Consider the following 23617-nt stretch of genomic DNA (forward strand, 5'->3'; position numbering starts at 1 on the left):
CAGGTGACGCCTGAGAGGGCTGTCGCCGAGGGGCCCGCGGCCCGTGTGCCGTGGTAGGCGTCTCTCCCTTCTCCGTTTGTCGCGGGCCGGCGGGGGTGGAGCGGTGAGGCCGAAGCTGTCCGTCGCGGTGCCGTCCCAGCGCTCCTGAGCCCCGCCCGCGCAGGCAGCTGGTCGGACAGCTGTGGCGGGCCTTGTTGGCGGCGGGATCCCGGCGTGACCTCGGGGTGCGCTGTCGGGAGCGGCGAGCGGGCGGATATATGTGCCGGGAGTGGGGCCGTGCTGGACGGCAGCGGCGGCGGCTGGCGGGGCCGAGGCGGGCGCCATGGTGAGCGGGGCGGCTGAGTCCGCTCGCCTCCCTTGAATCGGGGCTAAGCTGTTGCAGGCCCCGGTCCCTGGCTCTTGGGACAGCTCGGGGGTTTGGGCGCGTCAGGGGCAGGGAGGCAGCGGAGTGACACCATCGAGCTCTGCAGTTGGTACTCGTGAACAGAACACCGCGGCGTCTGCGGCATTCCGCGGTCTAATGTCGATACGGTTCCACTGCCCAGTGGTTGTTTCCCCTCTCTGCTGCTTTTCCGCTGGGAAGTAGAGCGAGCCACTGCACTTAGTGCTCTGTAGCGGGGTTAGGATGTCTCTGTATAAATGCACAAGATTCTTTTCCTTCTCTATAACTACCTGACAGGAGATTGTAGTGGGGTGGGGGCTGGTCTCTTCTACCCTGCCTGCAGTGAGATGCAGGGAAATGGCCTCAAGCGAAGAGATTGGAAATACAAATTTCTACACATACTAGAAAAAAGAAAATTCCTTGTTTGAGTGGTCAGGCATTGGAATAAGTTGCCCAACGAGGTGGTGGAGTCACGATCCATGGAAGTGTTTTAGAAACGTTTGAACCTGGTGCTTGGTGATGTGTTTTAGAGGTTCAGGGATTACAGTGGCAGTGCTGGGTTGCCATTTGGTCTTGATTATCCTAAGTTCTTTTCAGCATTGATTCTATGAGTAGAACTGTCTTGTCGGGTCTCCTTAAATCCTCTGTAAATGGAGTGTGTATGTGATCTTCCATATATCCAAAAACCTTTGCCATATGCTTTGTTGTTCATTGCCACAAGTTCGCTCTTGGTGCTCTGGATCGTGTCACAGCAGCCATGTGTGCAATGGCAGCACGTGAGTGTTGTAGAATCACAGTACATTGGGGGCTGGAGAGGATCTCATGAAAAGAGTCCCAACTCAAATCGCTTATTTGCAGCAAGTATTTCAGCACAGCTACAATTTATTGGGCTAAATGTAGTGCACAATAAATGACCTTGTAACACAGTAGAATTAAGTTTGGTGTAATTCCTACTAACAATGTAGCCTTGTTGGATATATGTTGATTCAATAGAGCAGGCTAAGTATTTAATGAATATTAAATTATATAAAGATATTTCTCTGTAGAGATATGCTGAATTTTGTTATTAGGTCTTAGCATTTAAAACGCTGGAATTGATTTGCTTAGCCTTGAATGTACTTATATTTGAGATATGAGGAGCAGAGTCTGCAGGTATAAAAGCGTATTTTGTATGTGCCATTAATATATTTCTCTTCTATATGACTATATGAATGTAAGTGTCAATATGTCATTTTAGCTATGGCACCAGTGTTTGTTCATTGATCTAAGTCTTAAGAAATGCACTTTACAAGTAAATTTTTTGATAAAATATGCCTTTTAACCTTTCTCCTACTTAGAAGTTTAATCATGTTGTTTCACTAAAGTAGTTTTTATAGTGTAAATTCTTGTATATGAAAGAAATTGTGATTTCTTTGTGATTTTTGAAAAAATTTATGATTTTTTTCTCATGAAGTCTTTTCCTTTTTTCTTTTTTTTTTTTTTTTCTTTTCCACAGGGGTTAGAATACTTATTCAAAAGGCCTTGAGATGCTCCTCTCATTTGTAGGAGTCCGAGAGTGCTGTGGTCTAGTATGGGAAGCTACATTTGGAAAATTGCAAGCAAAAAAGTTTTTCCTTTCAGTGTAGGTCCTTATTTAAAGTAATTGAGTGCTTGCTTGTGTGGCCTAATGGGGTTGAAAGATCAGGTCCAGTTTTCTTTACTGTGTGCTGGCAGCGCGGGCAAATAACCTTTGTGTGTGGTTCCATGACAAGTGAAGGCAAAAGATGGTAGTCTGCTTCTGTGCTGTTTGGAAGCTGTATTTTCAAGTTCCAAAGCAACAGCAGAATGAAACATTGATCAGTTTCTTTTGTACCAAAAGCTTAGAAATCAGGTTATAGACATCAGCACCTGGGGATGGGACTGTCAGGACTCCTCTGTGCGGTTGCAATGCCAGTTAGGCCATGACTTTAAGCTCTGCACAAGTTTCTTAACACTTTGTAAGACCATGGTGTTTTAGACTGTTCAGCAGAGGCGTTAACGTCTTTGCACTTTTTATACTTGGAATGATTCCTGTAATGACAGAGCCTGTTCTTTAAAAAGCCAGTCTTTTAGAGAATGGGAACTTCTGTAGTTTGTACTTGTCTGATTTGTGGAAATACTGAGCAAACTAAATTTTGAAAATCTTGGAAAAGTAATAATGGAGTATAACCTTCTTTTCCCTGTGTAGTACATAATTTCTCTGAACTAGTTTTAGTTATAATTTAATAATATATTCTGTATATATTGGTGTTCACTGCAACAGGTATTCTGTATTGCCTTTTCAGTAATAATGATAAATTTGCATTTTTATAAATGCCCTTGTTCTGTCCCTAAGATTTCTGTGGCAATAATGTGGTTTGCCTAATGACCACTAGTTCTGTAATCTTGTACTTAGAGAGCCTCAGTGGTAAATGAAGCAAGACTGTCAGGTTGTCAGGTAAAATGCTGTTCACTTACTAAAACTGTTTGGTTTCAAACAAATCACCTTGTTTCAAAGGGAGACATGCATGTCTGAGTCCTTCTAAGCACCAGTTTATGGTTCTTCTTTGTCTCTGTGGAAGGACACTGGTCAAGAGAGAAGTAACCTTTGGGTATGAAAGACTCTGTGAGGGTGAGCAGTTAAGTGATATTATTGAACACCTTGTATATTCTTCATGCCCGTTTAAGCAACTTTTTTGTAAACAGTGATAGGTGTGTGAAAATTTTAATTCAGGGAAGCCTTGGTCATGAGAATAGAAAAAACAGTAAAAATCTGATTTTTTTTTAAAGAGTTCTCTTATCGTAGATTTCTTTTCCAAAATTAGCTGTATGAATGTCTGATTTCTACAAACCGTAGGATTTGAACTGCTTCAGGATGCTGATTATTGTAATGACTAAAGATATCTGTGAAAGTAGTAGTTTTCACAGGAAGCATTCACTTTAAGATGTTGTACAGCAAGTTCACTTTTCCTGGCCATCCTGTATAATATTTTCTACTATTTAGGAAACAATTCTGAATTGCATTTATGTTTCAGGGGAACACTATTTTGCTCTTGCAAGCTGGAGCTTTAGCATGGACATAAGGAGAAAAATTTTCATGTGAAGAAAAAATTATATGGGGAAGTCTCATTTACAGGAAAAGCAGTAATGTGTCAGCTATTAAATGGCATTTCAAAGCGGATTTATCTTCCAGACTTCACAAATACCATTGCACTTTTAAAATTGCAGGAGATAGGAGTATTTGTTATATTCTCTTAAAAATCTTGGTGACCACTACTATTACAATACCTTTTCAATTTCTTACTTGAAAAATCATCAGCCATATTAGTGTGTTTGTGTGCTACCACTGAAAGATATTATTATGGCCTGTATTAACATCTGTAGGATGCTCAAGTACAGTTGTGTTAAAATCTTGTTTTTACAAGACTTGCCACTTCAGAAAATAAGCAGTGGGCGTTAAATTTCTTAAGGTGAAGTTGTGAATGGGATTCTACCAGCTGTTTCTCAGTCGTGCAGTTGTATCCGTACTGCAGTCCTGGTGCAACAGCAGTTGGCTGCAGCTCAAGGCCCTCATCTTGTAATGGAGGAGATGGTTACTGTATGAGTACAAGTAGTTTCAAAGTCCTGTGTAAAGCTGGTATTTGAATTATTTGTAATAGGTAGATGAGTGGTAAAAGGAAGAAAAGACGGAAACCCATGCCCTTTTACTACAGGTAAGGAGGAATAACCTTTGGCAAGGTCAAAATAAGGAGACTGGAGTGGTGTCTTTGCATAATACAATCAACCTTGTCTGTCTTTTTATTTCATGTTCTATAAATCGTGTAATGATGAAAAGAAAAAATGTACTTTAGGTAGAAGTACTTTGAAAAAAATGTTGGATTTTTTTTTCTTACTGTGAGGTAGCTGTTGGTGTTTTATAAGTACACTTACTGTGTAGATAAGAGTATTGTAACTTTATCTTAATTACTTATTCTTAGTTTTTGTCCTTCTACTAATCAGTAAGTCTGTCTCCAGGTATGTACTATAAAGGACTGAAAACCAAAGTCCAGGTTACACTTTTTTCAACCTTACACTTTTGCATTTTCAGCCTGCCATTTCTTTCCTACCAATTTTAAGAAATCTGTCAAGCTTCACATTAGTGTGACTGCTGAAACTATTCTTGCGGACTACTTAATGTGTTCTCTGCTATGTTTTATTTAAAGCTTTTATGTAAAGTGTGTTATGTTACTCAAACAAAGGTAGGAATGCCATGGTTCCTGGAGGGTCAGGAAGTGAACATAGTCCTCAAGACTTCTGAGACACCTCTCATCAAAGATCTTCCTCTGTGGCAGAAAGTGCAGTTTATTAGACTGTGTTGTTGCTGCATGGCTGTACCATTTCAGTCTTGTTTTTGACCAGGAGATTGCTTGCCAGCCTGTGTTTTGCAGGAAAACTGACTTACATAGTCAGCTTTGGTCCCTATGCTTCCCAGTATTAGAGAGATTGACAAAAATGTCTTTGATCAGCAGAGTGCAGACCTCTCTCTCTAGTGTCTTGAACTTGGTCTCAAGTTTCAAACTGCAAAGCTGAAGCATGATAAGGACATGGATGTATGTGGAATCAGTGTTGGAGGCCTTATGGAATGGTTTCAGTTCCACAAACTATTCTGTAACTGTAGACACTTTATTTAATCTGTGCAGCAATTCCTCATCTCTTAACAATGAGTAGTGTTTCTCTTAGTTTTGAGTCAACCCAGTCACCAACTGTGTGGTTATTACTTCAATACAGATCAAGTGGTAGGTTCCAGGGTTTGTTTACCAGAGGTCCTCAAAACGCCCTGTAGTGTCTGCTTTGACATTGAGCATCTTCCTCAAACACATATCACTCTATTTCTCATACTGTAGATTTTTAAAGTTGTAGATTTCTGATGAAGATCTGAATCCTGTGTCCTCTAATGTGCAAGTAGAGGATGTAAGATATTGGTGGAAACCAGCACCTAATCTTCATTTATAGTTCTGAAATTAGTTGTTTTGAATTTAAACTGCTATTACTGAAGACTCAGAAGTTGGAGGAGACTGGATCTAGACAGAGTCTGAATTGAACCCTGTATTTGGGGATGGAGGGAAAATGTGTTCTAGTGTTGTAATATGGGGGTAGTTTGGGGTGTTGTACTTTTTTCTGGAGGGTGTTAATTAGCCTACAAGTAGAGTGTAAACACATCCGGGCGGAAAGGTAGAGTTGGCAAAAAGTTGTGCTGTGCACATAGCTGGTTATTTTGACTCATTGTATTGTCTAATGTGTTCCTGTGACTAGTGTTCTTGGTGGATTGCAGGAAGATTAATGCAGTGGATTTTAAAAAAAATTTCTTGTGACAGCTTTTCTCTATTAGTATATTGCTTGTGATTAAATAGTAACCTTCAGGAATCGAGAAAAATGCCCACGCATGGCATATGTGTATATATAGATGTATATACATTTTTTAATTGCTTAAAATGTAGAAAAATACCAGAAGGTTATTAGGATATTTCCTCCACAAAGTCAAAATTAAGTTTAGAGATATCATTGGGGTTTTAGGTTTGGTTGTTTTTTTGTTTCCAAGTGGCTTAAAACTTGCTAGGTTATTTTTATTTGTACACAGAAAGGTTTGCAGGTGTTTCTATTTTTATCAAATACATCAGTAACTTTATGGGATTGAGCACTATAAATTTCCGCTGGAAACGGGTATATAGGGTGCAGCAAGGCATTCAGTGGCTAAGAGGAATTGTTCCTGATGGGTTCTGTTACAATCTGCAGGCTTTATTTGAGTAAGGAAATTAGTTTTTATTGGTACACTTTTAAGTAGTCTCTTGAATTGTAAGTATTTTAGCTCAGCTAGTGGACCTGCTGCCCTATATTAAAAAACTGCCTCTTTTGCTTCTTTTTCCCTTCTCTTGTCTTAAGGCAATTTCTTTCCCTTACAGATAGGAAGCTCTAGGAGTAAATGAAGAGACATACTGGCATCTGATTAGGCTGTGCTTCTAATAAATACATAATTCTAGAGGAATATTAATGTAAGTTCACCCTGAGAGAGTGAATTCTGAGAATAATGGCTTAGTGGAGAGGCTAGATGAAGGGACAGTGATTTCTCGCTTACATTGGGTGGAAGTGGTGATAGGGCTTAGTGTGAGATGGTCAGAAGAAACATTTGATTTTAAAATAGTGTGTTTTGTACTCAAAGAGTATATACTTAGCAGTGTAGTAATGTAAGTATACCATGTATTTTATGCATGCAGCTGGTAACACTTTTTTGTTAGGAGTGCACTTCTCTTAGCTAGGAAGCTGGTGGAATTGGTTTGAGTAATCTATGTGCAGAACTATGCATAATCCTTAATAAAGATTGAGCATTCAAATACGTACAGCTCCTGATCCTGATATCAGTGAAACAGAACTTAAACAAAAGTGAGATTTTACTTTTTGAGATTCCTCAAGGGGTTGATGGCGCCAAAGTGTAGAAGCAGTAGAAATTCCAAAGAGGGAGGAGGTGGAGACTCTTGAGCACCAAAGAAATTTGCTGGTATCTGACGCCCTTGAAAGGTGTTACTTCAAAGTATAAAAAAGTAGCACCTCCTTTTATTGATACATGGCACTTTTTTGTGACACATGTGGTAACATATTGAAAGCGTTTATAAGTAGTTGAAGAACATTTTATTCTATCTTTATTTCCCTCAATTGTGTTGAATTACAGATAATAATGTATATCCAAAACATTTCATCTGCCTACGTTTTTTAATAAAAGCAATATCTGCACAATTTGTGTTTTACTAAGGGAGAAAGCATTAAAGGAAGAAAAGAGTGCATGCATTTCCTTAGTGCATTATTTAGGATGAAAGATTATACTGCTGGTAGGGAGGGGAAGGGTTGATGTAGAGTTGTAGGTTAACAGCTCATTGCATAGCAGGTGTTGGTAGAAGGGATTTGGCTTATGTGTCCATGGGACACTGTTGAGGTGCAAGGATTGGTAAGACAGAGAAGTATCCACCAGATCAAGTGGGACAAGAGCATCTTTGCCAATAGTCTGGCCAAATTGGTATTTAGACTAGGATTTAGAGAGGAAAGAGTTGATGACCCTTAAGTCAAGAGGAAAAGGTGGTGAACTGAGCTGGTAAAGTAAGGATGATGATGATGTGGAGAGGAGTCTTTGAAAATGACTAATTAGAGAAGATAGAAATCCACACATTTAGGTAAACAAAGAGGAAATATCTGTACATACATAATGGGGTCAGCATTATGAGGGGGAGGATCTTAGACCTCTTCAGGGAGATTAGCTGTGGTGACCTGAGAATGCCTTTTCCCTTTGATGAAGTTTGTAAGTTATTGTAGCAAGTTTCAGAGAATTTTTTTTAACAGCTTTAGTGTTTTGCCGGCTCACTCCCTCCATTCCTCCCCAGTGTTATCATGCCTGTTATACAGACTGTTACTAGGTTTGTTTTTTTTTAAAGATTCTTCAACACTTTTCTGAAGCACATACTGACTTGTTATTAACTTACTTCTCTACAGGGTGTGATAGGTGTACAGTTGGTGGTTACCATGGTAATGGCTAGTGTCATACAGAAGATCATACCTCACTATTCTCTTGCTCGTTGGCTTCTCTGTAGTGGCAGGTAAGATAAGTGTGAATATGGTAATTATGCATGTGGGTAGTAAAAGTAATACATACTGATTTTGTTTGGGTTTTTTTTAAGTAATTGACTTTTATTAAATTTATTACCATAGCATTGTTACACCTGATTTGTGGGCTCAAGGCAAAATGACAGTGTTGCTGTAAAAGATCATTACTTGTTTGTTGCTATTAATTGTATCAGTCACACAGTTAATTGTTGTTCAGCTCTTATATTAAAGGTACAAGGTTCATCCTTTAATATTAAAAAGCTAAATTCAATACAATATACTGAAGAATAAAAGGGTTTTCTTTTCCTCTGCACTGTCTCTGTGTTGTTGATAATCTACTTCCTGATTAGCCTTGCATATGAAGAGTGCTTAGGTATTTAATAAAAATTCAATTCCTTTTTAATATGTCAAAGGACAGGATTAATATAAATTACAGTACTTCCTTGTAGCAATAGATCAAACAGACATAATGAGTTGCAAGGGGAGCATTCCCTGTGTCACTGTATCCATAATAACAATTTAAAACAGCAGCTGTTTTGAATATGAACCACTATGTTAAATATTAAAAGGAATCATAGATACTGTGTCTTTTCATTTGGTAAGGGGAACACTTTGTATGATTAGCAGGTAGTGTGCTGTCTTTTGTAACTGTTAAAATTTTGAGAATATCAGGTCCTTACTGCCTACTTTCTGAAGGAGTATCCTTGAATAATAATGTACTCCATAGGAGTATTAACAAGTCTTTGCATTGTCTTTTTTCTCTGCATCTCATAATTATCAACTTGTTCCTTTTTAATATTCCAGGTTTCATCACCCATCAAGTTGCTAATGAAAAGTGACTGTAAATGTTGGGTAGATGTATGTTAGATATAACAGAAAACAGTAGTTGTCAGGTGGATGACACAAACAGGAATCATACTCTTAATTGTTGTGTGAAGTTTCACTGTTAACCATATTGGCAGGATATTGATCACCTTTCTTGTGCTCTAAAAAGAGCATGACATTAATCAATATGAAACTGGCTACCATTTATTTTTAAAATGTGTCACTGAGAGTCTTTTTTCATCAGCAATTATCCAAATTGCATATTGTACCTTTTATGTCTAAGATTGATGTAAACTTTTATTTGAAAATTTAAATATCTAATTGCTCTTGCAAAATAATTTGTCAGTATTATGCCTGTGTTCTTCATTTTTGTGAAGTTTTCACTTACTGTATCCTTGTTTTAAGGCATGCCACATGCCAGTGATAGGGAGAAGTTTGCTGTTCAAATATTTTTCAAATCCATTTCTCCATTTATCTTGGTGCACCTGCAGATTGATAAATACTTCAAGCAGGATTTCAGCACTTCTGCTTGGGTAATTCTGCTCTTACTGCAGTCAGTGGGAATTTTATTATTGCCTTCCATGTTAGTAGCTGGTTGTTGCTTTTCAGTTTCGTTTATGTATCTGATAGCACTATTTTAGTCATTTCAGGCACTCTGAATAATTCCCTGAATACAGGAATTGTATGAAGAATCAGAAGTAAGCCTGTGGTCTAGAAAAAAGAATAAGTCAGAAGATTGGCTGCAACAAGAATCTGAATTTTAATGGTAGAAAGAAAAGCAATTATTTTCTTAGTTAACCTGATAACTAAGGTTATCTTTTATCTTTAACCCATTTCTCCATAGTCTTTTTGCCAGTGATATTTGACAGACCTGTGTGGGTGGGGTAGGTTTTCTAGAGGATTTTACACACGTAAGTGTGCAGGTACGGGCACACTCCTAAAGCAATCCATCTGTCTAAGGAAAAATTACCACCTGCTCCTCCTTACCTTTGTTAGTAATCTTCAACTAATCTTTGGTATCTAACAGTGGTTTTTAAGTGACTTTGTTTGAGTGTCCTGCTTCCAAAGGATTAGCAGGCAAGACAGATCTGAAATGTCTGTGGATAGTCCTTGCTAAATGGGAGGGAGGATAAGCATGTTATCAGACAAGACAGAAACATTAAGTGACTAGTTTGTTTAAAGATGGCTGTTTGTGTTCATGGGAAGTTTGTTAAAAGGAAACAAAGACTTCTCAAAATCTAAAAGAACTGTTAGGATAGACAGATTTAAGGTAGTTACTTATTTCACTTATTAATGGAATAAGTAGCTATCACTGACTCTTGAAGAGCAATTTACATAAATTTGTTAAGAAATACGAACTATTTCAGTCAGTGCTAATTTCAGAACTTGAATGCAATTAAATAGATTTATTGAAACATTTGCCAGCCTAAATATCTGCGTAGGCCTTGCATCATTTTTAAGTAATAAAACATTCTCTACCAAAACATTGCTTTTTAAGTCACTCAGCTATTTCAGCTACTATGTTTTCAGGGCATGTCAGGATACAGGGGAAAATGGATGTTTTGTTGTAGATTCGTTAATGACCTTTATTCAAATTAACTAGGGCATGTCTGTGTGTCTGTTGCTATTCAGACTGACTTGGATATGTCAAAGCCACAAGGTAATCAGTTGTGGGATTTCAGTTTTAAGCATATGTAAGCTAAAACAGGTATAAACTACCTTTTATTATCTCTGTCTTTATGAAAATGTTTGTCCAAGTATTTTGGTTTTGAGATTTTAAATGTAAGATGTGTAGGGTTTATCAACTGAAAAATACCAAAACTTTTTGTCCTATTAGTTCTAATTAGCTATCACTTGCAATGTCATTTTGTAGTAAAATTAGGAGCAAATTGTGGTATAATTTGTGGTTTGATTTGTATTAGCATGCTACACAGAACAAGAATTTTGTCTGTTCTGCTGCATTAGGTACCATTTCTCTGTCTGTGCAGGAAAGATTTTGAAAAGTTTTTTTACCACATAGGTGGCTTTCATCATTAGCATCCCAAGTACAGATCAGGGTGATGTGGTAAATGACAAAGCAGAAGAATACATCTGCTTTTTCACAGTTGCTTTGGGTCATGTGAAGGACAGAAGTTACCATCTCCAGAGTAGTTTGACTTGGATGCAAAGCTTGTTTCTCTGATTTATTTGTGTCTCAGTCTTAAAGTTTCTTTTGCAGCAAAGTTTGCAAATCACAGATGCCTCAACTGTACTATAACGAATAAAAATAAATTAATGAAGTAACTTTCACTCTTACTTATACAAAATTGAGTTCATTTTTTCCCCATCCAAAACTGTTCGTGCAAACTTTGTAATATTTGCCATTTTCAGTTTTGGAACTGGCAGTGAATTCTTTAAACGGAAATTTGCAATGTGCAATGGTTTGATGGTTTGTTGGCTGGTATTAGCGTTCTTTTCTCTTGAAGAGTTCCCGAGATGAAGGAAGCCTTTCTAAAATGGAGCCAGGAATCAAGTGTTATTAAATGGCTTGAGATTGTTTGAGTTTTGATGCCTTCCAAATTTGCCTTTGCTAACTTTTTGAAATTGCATCTGACATCATCTCTAATTCACCAGTATGCATTTGAATGGTCCTATTTGGTGAAGTTTTCTTTATGAGAGGTGGTGGTTGAGGGTTCCTTTATCACGTATTGACCTGTGTCACTATGTGTGACAATTAGTGGCCTTCTACTTCCACACACATTTCTCATGTCTGTCCTTGTTAATACTTGGTCTCCTTTACTACAGCATTTCAGAGTGGAGATCATAGTGACTTCCTGCATCAGGACAGAATGTGGAAAAGGCTTGTTTCAGCTACTAAGATTTTTGCCATACTTAAAAATTTAGGTAAAATATACCATCTTAGACGCTTAACCATCTCTCTTTGTCCTCTTCAAAATTTCCATGCCATTTGTTGCCTTTTAAATGAATGAGCAATTAATGGTGCATTGATCTATGAAAGTGAAAAGACTTGTAGGTCAATTATGTGTAAATTAGTGATTTTTTTAATAGCACTTTTTCTAGTAGAAGTTGAAGATATCACTGAGAGATGTTTAAGGAAAGGGGTTATAATGCGCTCTGCTTAAGAAAAAACATTTGATTATGTTTGGTAATGATTATTAGATAATTGATATTTCAGATTCTGGGAAATTACTGGGTTTGGTGGGGATATAATATGCTTTATTAGGTTGTTTAGAATATGGTTCTAATGAGTAATTGTAGTGGTATAATTATTCTAGTGAACTTTCCCACCTTGTATGACTGTGTTTGCTGTATTTGATGATATCTTTAAAAGTTGGTGAAGAGCTTTCATGTGAATGACAAAGTGGCAAAGCTTTCTAGTTATGTATGGAAACCTCATTTGCTGTAGAGAACTGAACTCTAGCTGTTGTTCAGTTCAGGCAGGGTTGGTACTGATACACAAAGGTGTCTTGCTTAGGAGTGACAAATTACAGGTGTCTTAGTAAATATATAAATCTGTGTTGTTATACAGTTTTTTGAAAACCATGCTCTAAATTGCTAATAATGGTATTGTTTTACTTGAGGTTTTCTTTTTCTTTAGCTTACGGTGGTATCAACATCCCACTGAAGAAGAACTGCGGATTCTTGCAGGGAAGCAAAGAGGGAAAAGTAAAAAAGATAGGTAAATACTTTTTTTAAGCTTGCTTTCCCCCATCTTTTGGGTTTTTTTCAGCATTATATAGTTCATCTAGTAACTTTACCAGCCTACCTTTTGTCTTAGCATGAATTAAAAACTGCTAGTTGCATATGATGCCCTGCTTGCATTAATTGTCACAGTTCTTTATCAAAACATGTTTTATCAGTTTAACAGAGTTGGACATTCCCAAATTGTGCAGAACTGGTTAATTTCTGCCCACAAAACGGTCTGTGAAATGCTAATTCAATAGCAAGTTTTTTTAGTGAATGTATGCATGTAGATGCTGTGGAAACAAATCTTAGGATTGTAGCTTTTCATCTTGAAGTGAGAGAAGAAAGATTTGAGTATATTAGTTTACCATAGGATTACTGTAAGCCACTGCTCTTAACACAGCTGTGAAAAAGGGAAATGGGATCTTAGGATATATTACATTGAATGTTTCTAGTGAAGAGAGAGGGAAATATTAATCCTCTTGGACAAGACACCAACGTAGAACTTTATCTGGATTACTGTGTACAGTTCTGATCACTTGTGTTCAAGAAAAATAAAATTTGTATGTGAACAGGAAAAGAGAGCTGCTGGGATCATCCAGGAAACAAAGTCTTTCTTACTCAAGGGGGCTAAAAGAGCTAGGCTTTCTGAATCTATCAAAAGACAATTCAGGGGATTGAATAGCTGTCTTACCAGCTTAAGGTGGAAATAGATTTCTGGTATTCAGACATGAAGTTCCAAACAGCTGTACCAAAAGTACAGCTGCATCAAGAACTGAGACATCTTGAGGTGGTGGAACTGCCCATGTTGATGAAATATGTCTAAATTGGCTTTGTTTATAACCAGACAATCCACTGTGATTTTCTTTTTGGCAACACAGGAGGTTTTTTCCTAGTTCTGTTTCTTCTATCCCAGAATGAACTCCCTTATAAATCTTAAGTTTTGAATTAATCTGTGCACTGCTCATATAATGTTAATTGTAATCTAATTTTTCTTCCTGTTTCCTAGCTCTTAAGCAGTGTGGTTAGCAATTGTATTTGCCTCTTTTAGGTTGGAAAAGAGATCAGCCTTTGATCACATGTTAATTGCAGCCCTGAGGGCCACATCAGTCATTTGTTGAAAACCTCTAGGAATGACGACTCCACCAAATACTGCCCAAGAAGGGCAGCCCATTCCAATTCCACGACAAAAAAATTCCTCTTCAGGTCCATCCTGAACCTCCCCTGGTGCAGCTTGAAGCTAGGTCCTCTTATCCTGTTACTGGTTAACCTTGAGAAGAGACCATCCCACACGGACCTATTGCCTTCCCTCAAGCAGTTGTAGAGAACAAAAAGGCTCCCTGTAAGCCTCCTTTTCTCCAGGCTGATAGCCCCTAGCTCCTTCAGCTTTCCCTCATCTAACTTGTACTCCTGACCATTCCCCAGTTCTGTGTCCCTGGACTTGCTCAAGCCCCTCAATGTCTTTCTGGTTGTGAAGGGCCCAAAACTGAACACAGGATTCTAGGTATGACCTCAGCAGTGCTGACTACAGAATACAGTCACTGCCCTGGTCCTGCTGCCCACATTATGTCTGACACAGGCCAGGATGTGCTTGGTCTTCTTGGCCCTCTAGGCCCATGCTGGCTAATGTTCAGTCACTGTTAACCAGCAGCCCCAGATCCTCTTCCATTGGGCAATTCTCAGTGGCTCTGCCCCATCCTGTAGCACTGCATGGGGTTTTTGTGACTCAGGTAAAGGACCAGTACTTGGACTTGTTGAACCTCATGCCATTGTTGTCAGCCCAATCCAGCTGTCCAGATCACTTCCAAGAGCCTTCCTGCCCTTCAGGAGATCAACATTCCCATCCAACTTAGTGTTTGGAAATTTATTGAGTGTGCCCTCCATCCCCTTGTCCAGATGATCTATAAAGATCTTGAACAGGATGGGGCCCAGTACTGAGCCTTATGGAACACTATGAGTGACCAGCTGCCAACTTGATGCAGCATCATTCACTGCCATTCTCTGGGTTAAGTTGTTCCTTGTAAAGTAGTAATTTTTTTTTAACAACATTCCTTAAAATTGTCTTTTTATCTTAACAGTTTTCTGTGACAAAAATGAAGCAAAATAATTGTGAATAAGAACATAATTTATAATTATCCATGTAACCAGTGGTATTTATTCATATATGAAATAATTTATGTAATTTTAAGTCCACCCGTAGGAGCCTTAAACTGAAAAACGCAATTGTACTTCTACATAATAATTGTGCCTTTGCTCTTATTGCCTTTCCTCAGCCTTGCCAGTCTTTTGCAGCAGTAGTAGTAGTAGGTGTTTGTATCATGGTGAATGTTAATCAAAGGGGAATATAAAACTTCAAAGAAACTGAAGCAGTAATGTGGAGGCTTAAATGATGTTTTGTTTGCTTTACTTGTTTAACTGCTGAATGAATAATAATTTACTTTTTAATGAATGAGTGTACCTCTGTGTCCTTGAAAGAAGTGACTATGGTTTGTGAAGAACCATGGTTAAGTGGGAATTGTTCCTGTCGAGTTGGTTTGGATTTACTGATCTAAGTTGCACGAAATGGAATGTATATCTTCTGAGTCATCCCAGCAAGGAGATGTGAAACAGGTTGTGTGAGAGAAATAAAGATGCATCTGTTTTATACTCCCCATGATAAAGAATACTTTGCAGGATAAAGAATCTGCTTTGTCAGGACCATAGTCTTGGAAATACCAGCTCCTTAAATACACTTTCAGTCTGAACTAATTTAAAGAGAAATGGTTAAAGGAGGTACAAGGAGCTTGCTTGAAAATTTGCTTAGAAACAGCTGTAGTGTGAAATTTTAGTTAATTTTATTCAGCACATATTACCCTTCAGTGTATTATCCTGTAGGCTTTGGGAACACAAGAATATTAGGTAGGTTGTCTGCTTCTGAATTGTCTGTATTATACAAAATTGTTAGGCTTATGAAAAGGTCCATAGCTACTGTGAATTACTTTGAACTAAAGCATTCAATGGTCCTAGGTAGATTCTGTCTGTGCCTCTTGGATTGTAGGGCTCTGGGATAATTAAAGTGTAGGAGCACCAAGTTTTGTTGATCTGAAATGGCTTCAGTGGTAAAAATGCTCATCTCACTCAAGATGACAGTACTCCTGGATACAGGTAGTAGGAAAAAAATCAGGACTACAGCTGCAGGCATGGAAGTACACAGGAGCTTGCAGGTAGTATAGTCCTTGGGCAGTGTTTGGGACTTCTTTTGTAGATTTGCATAACTGAATTTTTTGGGTAATACTTTAGATTCCTATCTATAGGTTGTCCATTAATATAACCTGAAAATTTTTATTAATGTTTTGTGCTTGTATTTTCCTCTCACATTTGTGCTGAGATGAAAGCATTCCTGAAAACTAAGTTCATGATTGATTTGATTTCTTTTTAATGCTTATATTGCAGTAATTTGTTTTCCTATGGAAAACCCACCTCTCTTTTTCTAATTTCAGAGGTGATATTGTAAAATGTGGCAGTTTATTGTTTTCTTCTAGCCTTTTAGAGGTCTTAAGTTTTAGGTATGATTTTTTAATGTAGCAAAACATTTTCTGATCTCCTTTAATGATTTTTTTTAAATAGTGTGAGAAGGAAGTTTTACATTAGTTACTAATGCTGGTCTACCAGATTAAATTCTTTAACTTAGTTAATCTTCTTTTAAGAGTGTGCTGGGTTTTTAAATTAAAGTCATCTAGTGTGACTTAATTTCAGGGAAGTGAAAATCATGATATTGGTATAGTTTGAGAGCTCCAGATGAAAAGCACCTTTTGGTCTAAATACACATCCTTTTAGATTAGAAAGATACCTCAAATTGCTTCACTTGATGGCTAGTAGGTTGGACGTTGCAAAGATCTAGGTTAGTTCAGCTCATGTGATGTACCTGCTTGTTGTGACTAGAAGGACTGATGCAAGTGGTTTTTTTTTTCTTTTTTTTGACTTGGTAACACCCTGTAGCTCCGAATAGATAAAATCAGTGGGCTGAAATAAACTGTCTTCTGGACCTTGATCCAATACATGCTCAGATTGAAGCAGCTGGAAGCCATTTAAATCCATACCATGTAGTATATCAGTCTGTCAAGTTATAGATGGGAGCCATTGACATATCTGGTTGTTTTCTAAGATTTTAACTTGAAGTTCTACTTTTAGTTAAAATGATAAAAATACTTGTATTTGGAAAAAAAAACATTCTGCATTTTTCTAAAATTTGAAATGTCATTCTATATTGAAAAAAATTATTTTGTCATACCCATGCTTGTACTATCTATTTATTTATTTCTTTTACAGAAAATATAATGGTCATATTGAAAACAAACCCTTAACCATTCCAAAAGATATTGATCTTCATCTGGAAACAAAATCTGTAACAGAAAGGGACACTATTGGTAAGAGTATGCAACAATAATACATTATTTCGAATATATCCTGATTCTTTCTATCAAGTGTATATTTGTAATTAATGCTGAAATGTCTTTTTTGTAGAATGTGGATGAATAGAATGCAAAACTGATCATAAATGAGAAAGCGGGTAGTAGGGCTGAGTCTCCTTTATTGTTCCATGAGTGACAGTTAATAGCAGTGTTGTGGAAAAGGATGAGTAGATGACAGCCAATGTAAAGCATAACTTTATCAGTTATAGCAATATGAGACAGCACTGAAACAATCAGATAATTGTCTATTCAAAATAGAGTTTTTAACTTTGTGCAAGAAAATAACAATGGGTAGATGTCAAGTCATACTTTCTGCTCATCTAACATAGGGTATGTGCTGTAGCATTGGAATATAAGCCCTTTCAGCCGTACATCTCAAACATTCAGGTAAAATGTTTAAAAATAGCAAGCGATAGTACAGAAATATGCAGCATTAAGTGTTTGAAGGAAGTGGAAAGTATGACTATTATTTTTTAGATGGGTAATTTTTGATTATTAAATAATAATCTGTCATTCTGTACAGAAAGGTCATATATGAGTATGTATGTGATACATATTTTCTTTCTACACATTTTTATATTTATGTGTACTCTGGACAAATATAGAAAGAAAGGATGTATATTCTCAGTTTAAATTGTAGGAGACAGCATGTGTGTAGCATAAATTTTTGAAGTAAATAAACAAAACATTCACAAGTTTCAATTAGTGTTACTTACCTGAAATTATGTCATGTAATTGTCAACCTGAATGATACAAGGTAGGGTTTGACTGTGTTTGAAAAATAAAATATACAATTTGTTTGTAAATCTAACCAGATTGTTATTTCAAAATAACAAGTGTAGGACTTGGAAATACTTAAGTTTGCCTAGTTTCGTAAGTTTGCCAACAGGTAGCTTGTAGTCAAATCAAACGTTCAGTAGTGTTTTCTCACTTTTGAATGTAGGGAAGGTGTTTGGGGGAGACAATTTGCGTGGTCACAAATGGTTCTTTGGAGTTTCTAATACCTATAGGAACTCTCTCCATAACATCTAGCCTATATGCAACACAGTATGATTCCCAGAATTTTTACAATGAAGTTTACACAACGATTATTGCTTTATAGGATATATTAACAAAATCTTGATGAGCAATCCATCAGGTATCTTAGATGGGGGAGTTTGTAAAATAAAAAGAACTGTTTATTTGTAATATAATAAATGATAGCCAGTGATATTTCAGTCTTTAACAAAGAGTCAAAACAAACCCTCTTACCTGGAATTGCAGCCAGACTCAACTGGAAAACTGCTTACTCTCTGTGTTGTGAAATCTAAATTAAGTATGCTTTTTGGATTGAGGATGTTAATGTATAAAAACTGAGGTGATAAAATAGTAAAACCTCTGAAGCCTTATAAATTTGAGTAGTTATTAAGTATTGGATGACAGAAGTAAAGAATGATGTTCACATTGTTAAGTAACTTTTTCATTGTTACATTTCACTTGGTTGATCTTGGTCTACCTAAATTTGACTTCAATACACTTAATACACAGTTGAAAACCTCTTTTAATTGCTGCTCCATTCTATATATATCAGTAACTGCCTTAAAACATACCTTTAACATTCACAAACATATATTTTTCAGCATTGCATTACTTTCCAGAATATCAGTGGTTGGTGGATTTCACTGTTGCAGCTACAGTTGTGTATGTGGTGACAGAGGTCTACTACAGCATTATGAAGCCCTCACAAGAAATGAATATCAGCATAGTGTGGTGTCTGCTTGTCTTGGGTTTTGCAGTGTATCCTTTTCTGTTGTGTTGAATCCCCCTCTACCTGTTCCGAATAGTTTACATAATTCTGCAATTCATATAAATTTCCATGCCACTGATGGGCGGGACACAAAAATACATGGCATTTGGAAAAAGGGTCCTGTAAGCTAATGCTATTGTTAAATAATATATACGCTGTACGTGCTCTTTGCAAATGCTGGTATCATTAGCTTGCTAACATTAATACCAGACCATTTAGGAGAAAAATGCATGTATGCAAAGATAGTGCTGATCTGTAGTATGTAGTGGTTCTAAACTAACTTGATTTTGTTCAATTTGGCAATCAGAAATGGTAATGTGTACATAAAGTATAGCTTTTGAAGAAGTTTGGAAATTTAGTGTGCTTCTTTTTTTCAATATGTTTAATCTGATACTTCTTGATCAGAATAGCACAGTGATGTGTATACTAGTTTACTGCAAAAATACATGTGTGAATTCATAATTTTAAAATACATTCAAGGTATTCTTACAGAAAATAAGGTATGTAAACAGTTGTAGAAACTGAGGTCTGTGAAAAGCTAAACTCACCTCTGAAACTGAGGGAAACAGAAGTGGAGTATTTAGGAAACAGGCATTATGAAACCATAAAATGTTTGTTTTGTTATGGAGGAGGCAGTTAATTTTTAAAATTTATTTTACTGGAGAAGGCATTATCACACATAGATGCTTGCATGGTAATTACCTGTGTACCACATACAAATCCAGACTGCTGCTTTAGGGAGGAAAGTTACAGTTTAAAGATATGATTGGAGATAAAGCAGTAGAATGGAATAAGGGCTTTTAAAAGAGCATATTATAGAAAGGTGAACTGGGAAGTGAATTGCTACAGCTCTTCTGCTCCTTCAGCAGCTGAGAACAGATAAAATGCTAAGTTACAGTTGATAAACATCTTGAATATTCAAAATTGTTTCCTCTATATAAATGGCAGTTTTAAAGATTCTTAATGTGTTGTGGTTTGGTCAGTTGTTTTGTAATATCAGCAGTAGCTGCTGGTGTTATATAAAACCTTGAACTCTAATGTTTGGTTACATTTGTCTAAGAGTTCTGAATATGCTTCATGCTTGCCTATCCTTGATAATTATTAAAATGTGTGATGCCTTTATAGCATGGACAGGGGTTCTTTTCTAAGTATACTGGAGCATAAATCATAGAATTTCTCCAGAATTTTTTCCTTGTAATGTATAAAAACTTGCTAGAAGAGAAGGTCAACTCACATTTGGGTAAGAGAATGTCTGTTAGCATACTTCCAGATCAGGTATTTGCCCTTAGACATGTCAGTGAACAGATCCATGGTCCGAAAGGTGGTTTTTCCAGTCTACTGTGGGAAGAAAATCAGTGTCTGGCTCTTGGGCACCTTTTAATTGTATCATAGCTGTAGTATAGGTAATGAGTAATTGTTACTGCACATCCTTAATTTTTTTGGTGTGAGGTTGAGAATTTTACTTTAGTTTCTGCAGAAGGAAGGAGAAAGAGGTGGCTACTGTTTCAAAATCAGAAGATAGCCAACACCTTTCACTCTGATTTTTAAGGATGAGGGGGATTTTAATAGAACTAATGGAAAAAAAAGCTTCTAATACAAAAGCCACAATGTACTCTTAGATTTATCGGTGACAATGCCTTGTTTGCTTCATCTCTTTTATCTCAGGAGTAATCAATTTAAACAACCCTATAGTAATTGCAATTCTAGGTGAAACAGGGTTGTGAATTGTAGATTGTAGGAAGACGTACAATACAGAGGGTATTGGTAACAATTCCTGGGGTCAGTGGAACCTAGTTAGATGAGGTTTCAGAAGGGGTTCATTCCTGTATTGTGACATCAGGCTTTTGGGATGCAGAGAATACTTAAAAATTACTCAACTACTCACTAACTCAATATGTCAAGACCAGAAATTATTCTATGATAATGGAAGATTCAGAAAAATTTGGTTGCCTACATATTTTTGACAGAAAGCAGTCAACATGATATGTCAAAGTTAAATATAGAGCAATTTTGTGTTTTGTTGACAAGTGTTTCTTCTGTTTTGTGCCAGTGTGTTAAAAGGTGAAAAGTTGTACTGAGGATACAGAGCAAGTTTGCAGATGATAGAAAACTGGGAGGAGCTGTTGACTTCCTGAAGGTATGGTGGCCCTGCAGAGTAACCTCAACAAAATCAAACCCAAAGAGATATGGGCAATCACCAACCATTCTAAGTTCAACAAGGGAAGGTGCTGGATTCTGCACCTGGGATGGAGCAACCCTGGTTGTATGGGCAGACCAGGGAACAGAGAAATAGGGCCATCGAAAAGCACTGGTGCTGCTGGTTGGCAGAAAGTTGAGTGTGAGACATCAGTGCCCTGGCAACCAGGAGGGCAAACTGGCCCAGCTTGGCCAGTTTGTCCTGCACTAAGCTTGGCCAGTTTGTCCTGCGCTAAGAAAGACATTCAGCTATTAAAGTGTCTAAATAAGCCATGAGGAGAATGAGGGAGGGGAACCTGTATGAGGAGTGTCTGAGGTCACTTGGCCTTTTCAGCCTACAGCTTTCTTGTGAGGGAAGAGAAGGGGCAGACCCTGATCTCTTCTCTGTGGTGCCCAGTGACAGGATTCAAGTAAATGACCTGAAGTTAAATTAGGCCAGGGAAGGCCTGAAGTTAAGTCAGGGAAGTTTAGATTGAATGTTAAGAAAAAGTTTTCACATGGAGGATGATTGATCACTGGAACTGGCTCCCTGGGGAGGTGATTACAGCACCAAGCCAGACAGTTCAAGAAGTATTTGGACAGCAGTGTTGGGTGCATGGTGTGATTCTTGGGGATGGTGCTGTGCACGCCGAGGAGCTGGATGATCCTATGGGTCCCGTCCACAGAATGTTCTCTGCTTCTGTGAATTCGAAGTTTTCATGTGTTTTAGTAGGAACAGAAGATGGATCTCTTTCACCTCAACATATGAACTATAAAATTAAAGAATTCAATAATCGCAGCAGTTTAAAAAATATAATTATTTTTGTAAAAGGGTATACCATGATTTCTACAATGTCTGCAACTAAATACAAAATGCAAAGTATACAATTCTATAATGCCTCTTGTGGCAAAAAAAAACTAAATGAAGGGCAGAACTGGTGCAGGCATTCTATTAACTTAGCACTAAATACTCCTAAATTATTCATTCAGTACATCCTGAATATTAGGTCTTGCAGTGGAAGGAAGCGATGAAGCCAGCCATAATGCTTCAATCTTCTCCAACCCAAAAATAGGAGCAGTGGTCATGTGTAGTTTGCATAATCATGGATCTGCACTATAATTTTAGAATGCTTTTTTTTCCTCCTTGAATTTTCCAAATCCTTCAGGCACAATCCATACTTGAAGTCATAAAGTATTTGGGGGTCCATAAATCTGATGATAGATTAGGTTTGTTGATCACAAACTTATTAAATCCTTTGTATAGCTTCAGGGTGTTTTCAATTTGTGATTAATGCCGCTAGCTATAAAAAGAGCCTTGGTTTAAGCATGTGTTATTAGAGAAACAACATCCAGAACACAGTCTGTATGATCTGTTAATGTACATCTTTTTGGGATGAGTTAAGTCTTCCTTTTAATGTATGAGTTCTTTCTGTAAAGTATAGAGGGGTTTGAAGGTGGTTACTGTATGAGATTAGAATTACTGGATGCTGTCCTTAGACCACATAGTGTATATTAGAATCTTTCTGCGTGTACATGAAATTCAGCAGTGTGTATATTAAATGCATGCTGCCTGTTGAAGCATAATCATTGTTTCTTGAGAGATTGATGTCTGTTCAAATGTTTTACTGAATAGATACCCCCAAAAATGTTTTCATGTACTCTTCATATTAATATTATTTCAGTATTAGAAATAGGCAAATTCAACTGCATTATTGCATAGTGGAGGAAAAAAGTGCTACAGATTACACTGACAATCTTTTTTTTTTTTCCTTTTTGTCTGTATTTTTTTCAAATCGTAAATTACGTTTTTTCAAAACGTAATGCCTGGAATTATCTCCAAATACTTTATTTAAATCTGGGCTGGATATTGCGTACCATTTAAATTATAATGAGCTGCAGTTCGTAGTAATAAGAGTGTATAATGAAAAGTTTATTCTGTTACACTCGAGAACTGATTTAGAAATATGTAAAAAAGAATACTTCAAAAATATTTTTAAAACACCCTGATAACAGAGCAGGTGGTGTCTTAAATGTTTGTCTTCATGGCAGTAGGGCTAGATAAAAGGATGCTTGAGGAAATGGATTAGTGGTGAACTTGCTGGTGTTAGGATGATGATTGGATTTGATCCTAAAAGTATTTTCCAAACAAAAGGGGAGAAACATAAGTTCTTTTCATATGTCTTCTTTCTTACTATAAGTAAGCCTAAATCAAAATGCTACTCCAGAGTATTCCTGGCTATGCGTTATGAGATTATTATGCTTAAATGTGTTCTGTAATTTAACCTGAAATCGACTGAACACGTAATACCTTCCAAAGAAATAAATACACATCATAGAACAAACCTGTGGATGAACAGAATAAAATATTATAATTCTTAGTTATAAGATTCTTTGTTATTTTACAAACTTGATTTTCCTTGACCTTTTCATTACATAGTAAGGTACTGTTTTCATTGACTACGCACTATTTCAAAGTTGAAGATGGAGGTGAAAGATCAGTCTGTGTCACCTTTGGTTTTTTCTTCTTTGTGAAAGCCATGGCAATACTCATTGTGACAGAAAACTATCTAGAGTTTGGATTGGAATCAGGTAACTCCTTTCTTTAGTGTTTGAAACAGCTGTGGTGATTGCATGATCTGAATAAGTTATTTCCAGAGTTTTTGAGAAAAGCTGTGTTAAAATGAATGCTGT

General features: G+C 37.1%; 1 protein-coding gene across 5 annotated transcripts in view; it reads left to right on the forward strand.

Annotated features, from left to right (window-relative positions):
* The first annotated feature begins 236 nt into the window (after positions 1-236).
* The window catches only part of TMEM161B (transmembrane protein 161B), a 39974-nt gene continuing 16593 nt past the window's right edge, over positions 237-23617 (forward strand). For 2 of the 5 annotated variants that reach the window (XM_063180971.1, XM_063180975.1), the window contains exons 1-6: positions 1884-2003; positions 7895-7998; positions 12429-12509; positions 16823-16920; positions 18585-18741; positions 23364-23515. In XM_063180971.1, the coding sequence (XP_063037041.1) occupies positions 1953-2003; positions 7895-7998; positions 12429-12509; positions 16823-16920; positions 18585-18741; positions 23364-23515 (643 nt within the window). In that variant the 5' untranslated portion in view covers positions 1884-1952. Of the gene's footprint in view, positions 326-1883; positions 2004-4048; positions 4093-6318; positions 6409-7894; positions 7999-12428; positions 12510-16822; positions 16921-18584; positions 18742-23363; positions 23516-23617 lie in introns of those variants that run through there. The other 3 variants (XM_063180973.1, XM_063180972.1, XM_063180974.1) reach the window with 3 other exon arrangements.

The sequence above is a fragment of the Melospiza melodia genome, chromosome Z (assembly GCF_035770615.1).
Source record: "Melospiza melodia melodia isolate bMelMel2 chromosome Z, bMelMel2.pri, whole genome shotgun sequence".
Taxonomy (NCBI): Eukaryota; Metazoa; Chordata; class Aves; order Passeriformes; family Passerellidae; genus Melospiza; species Melospiza melodia.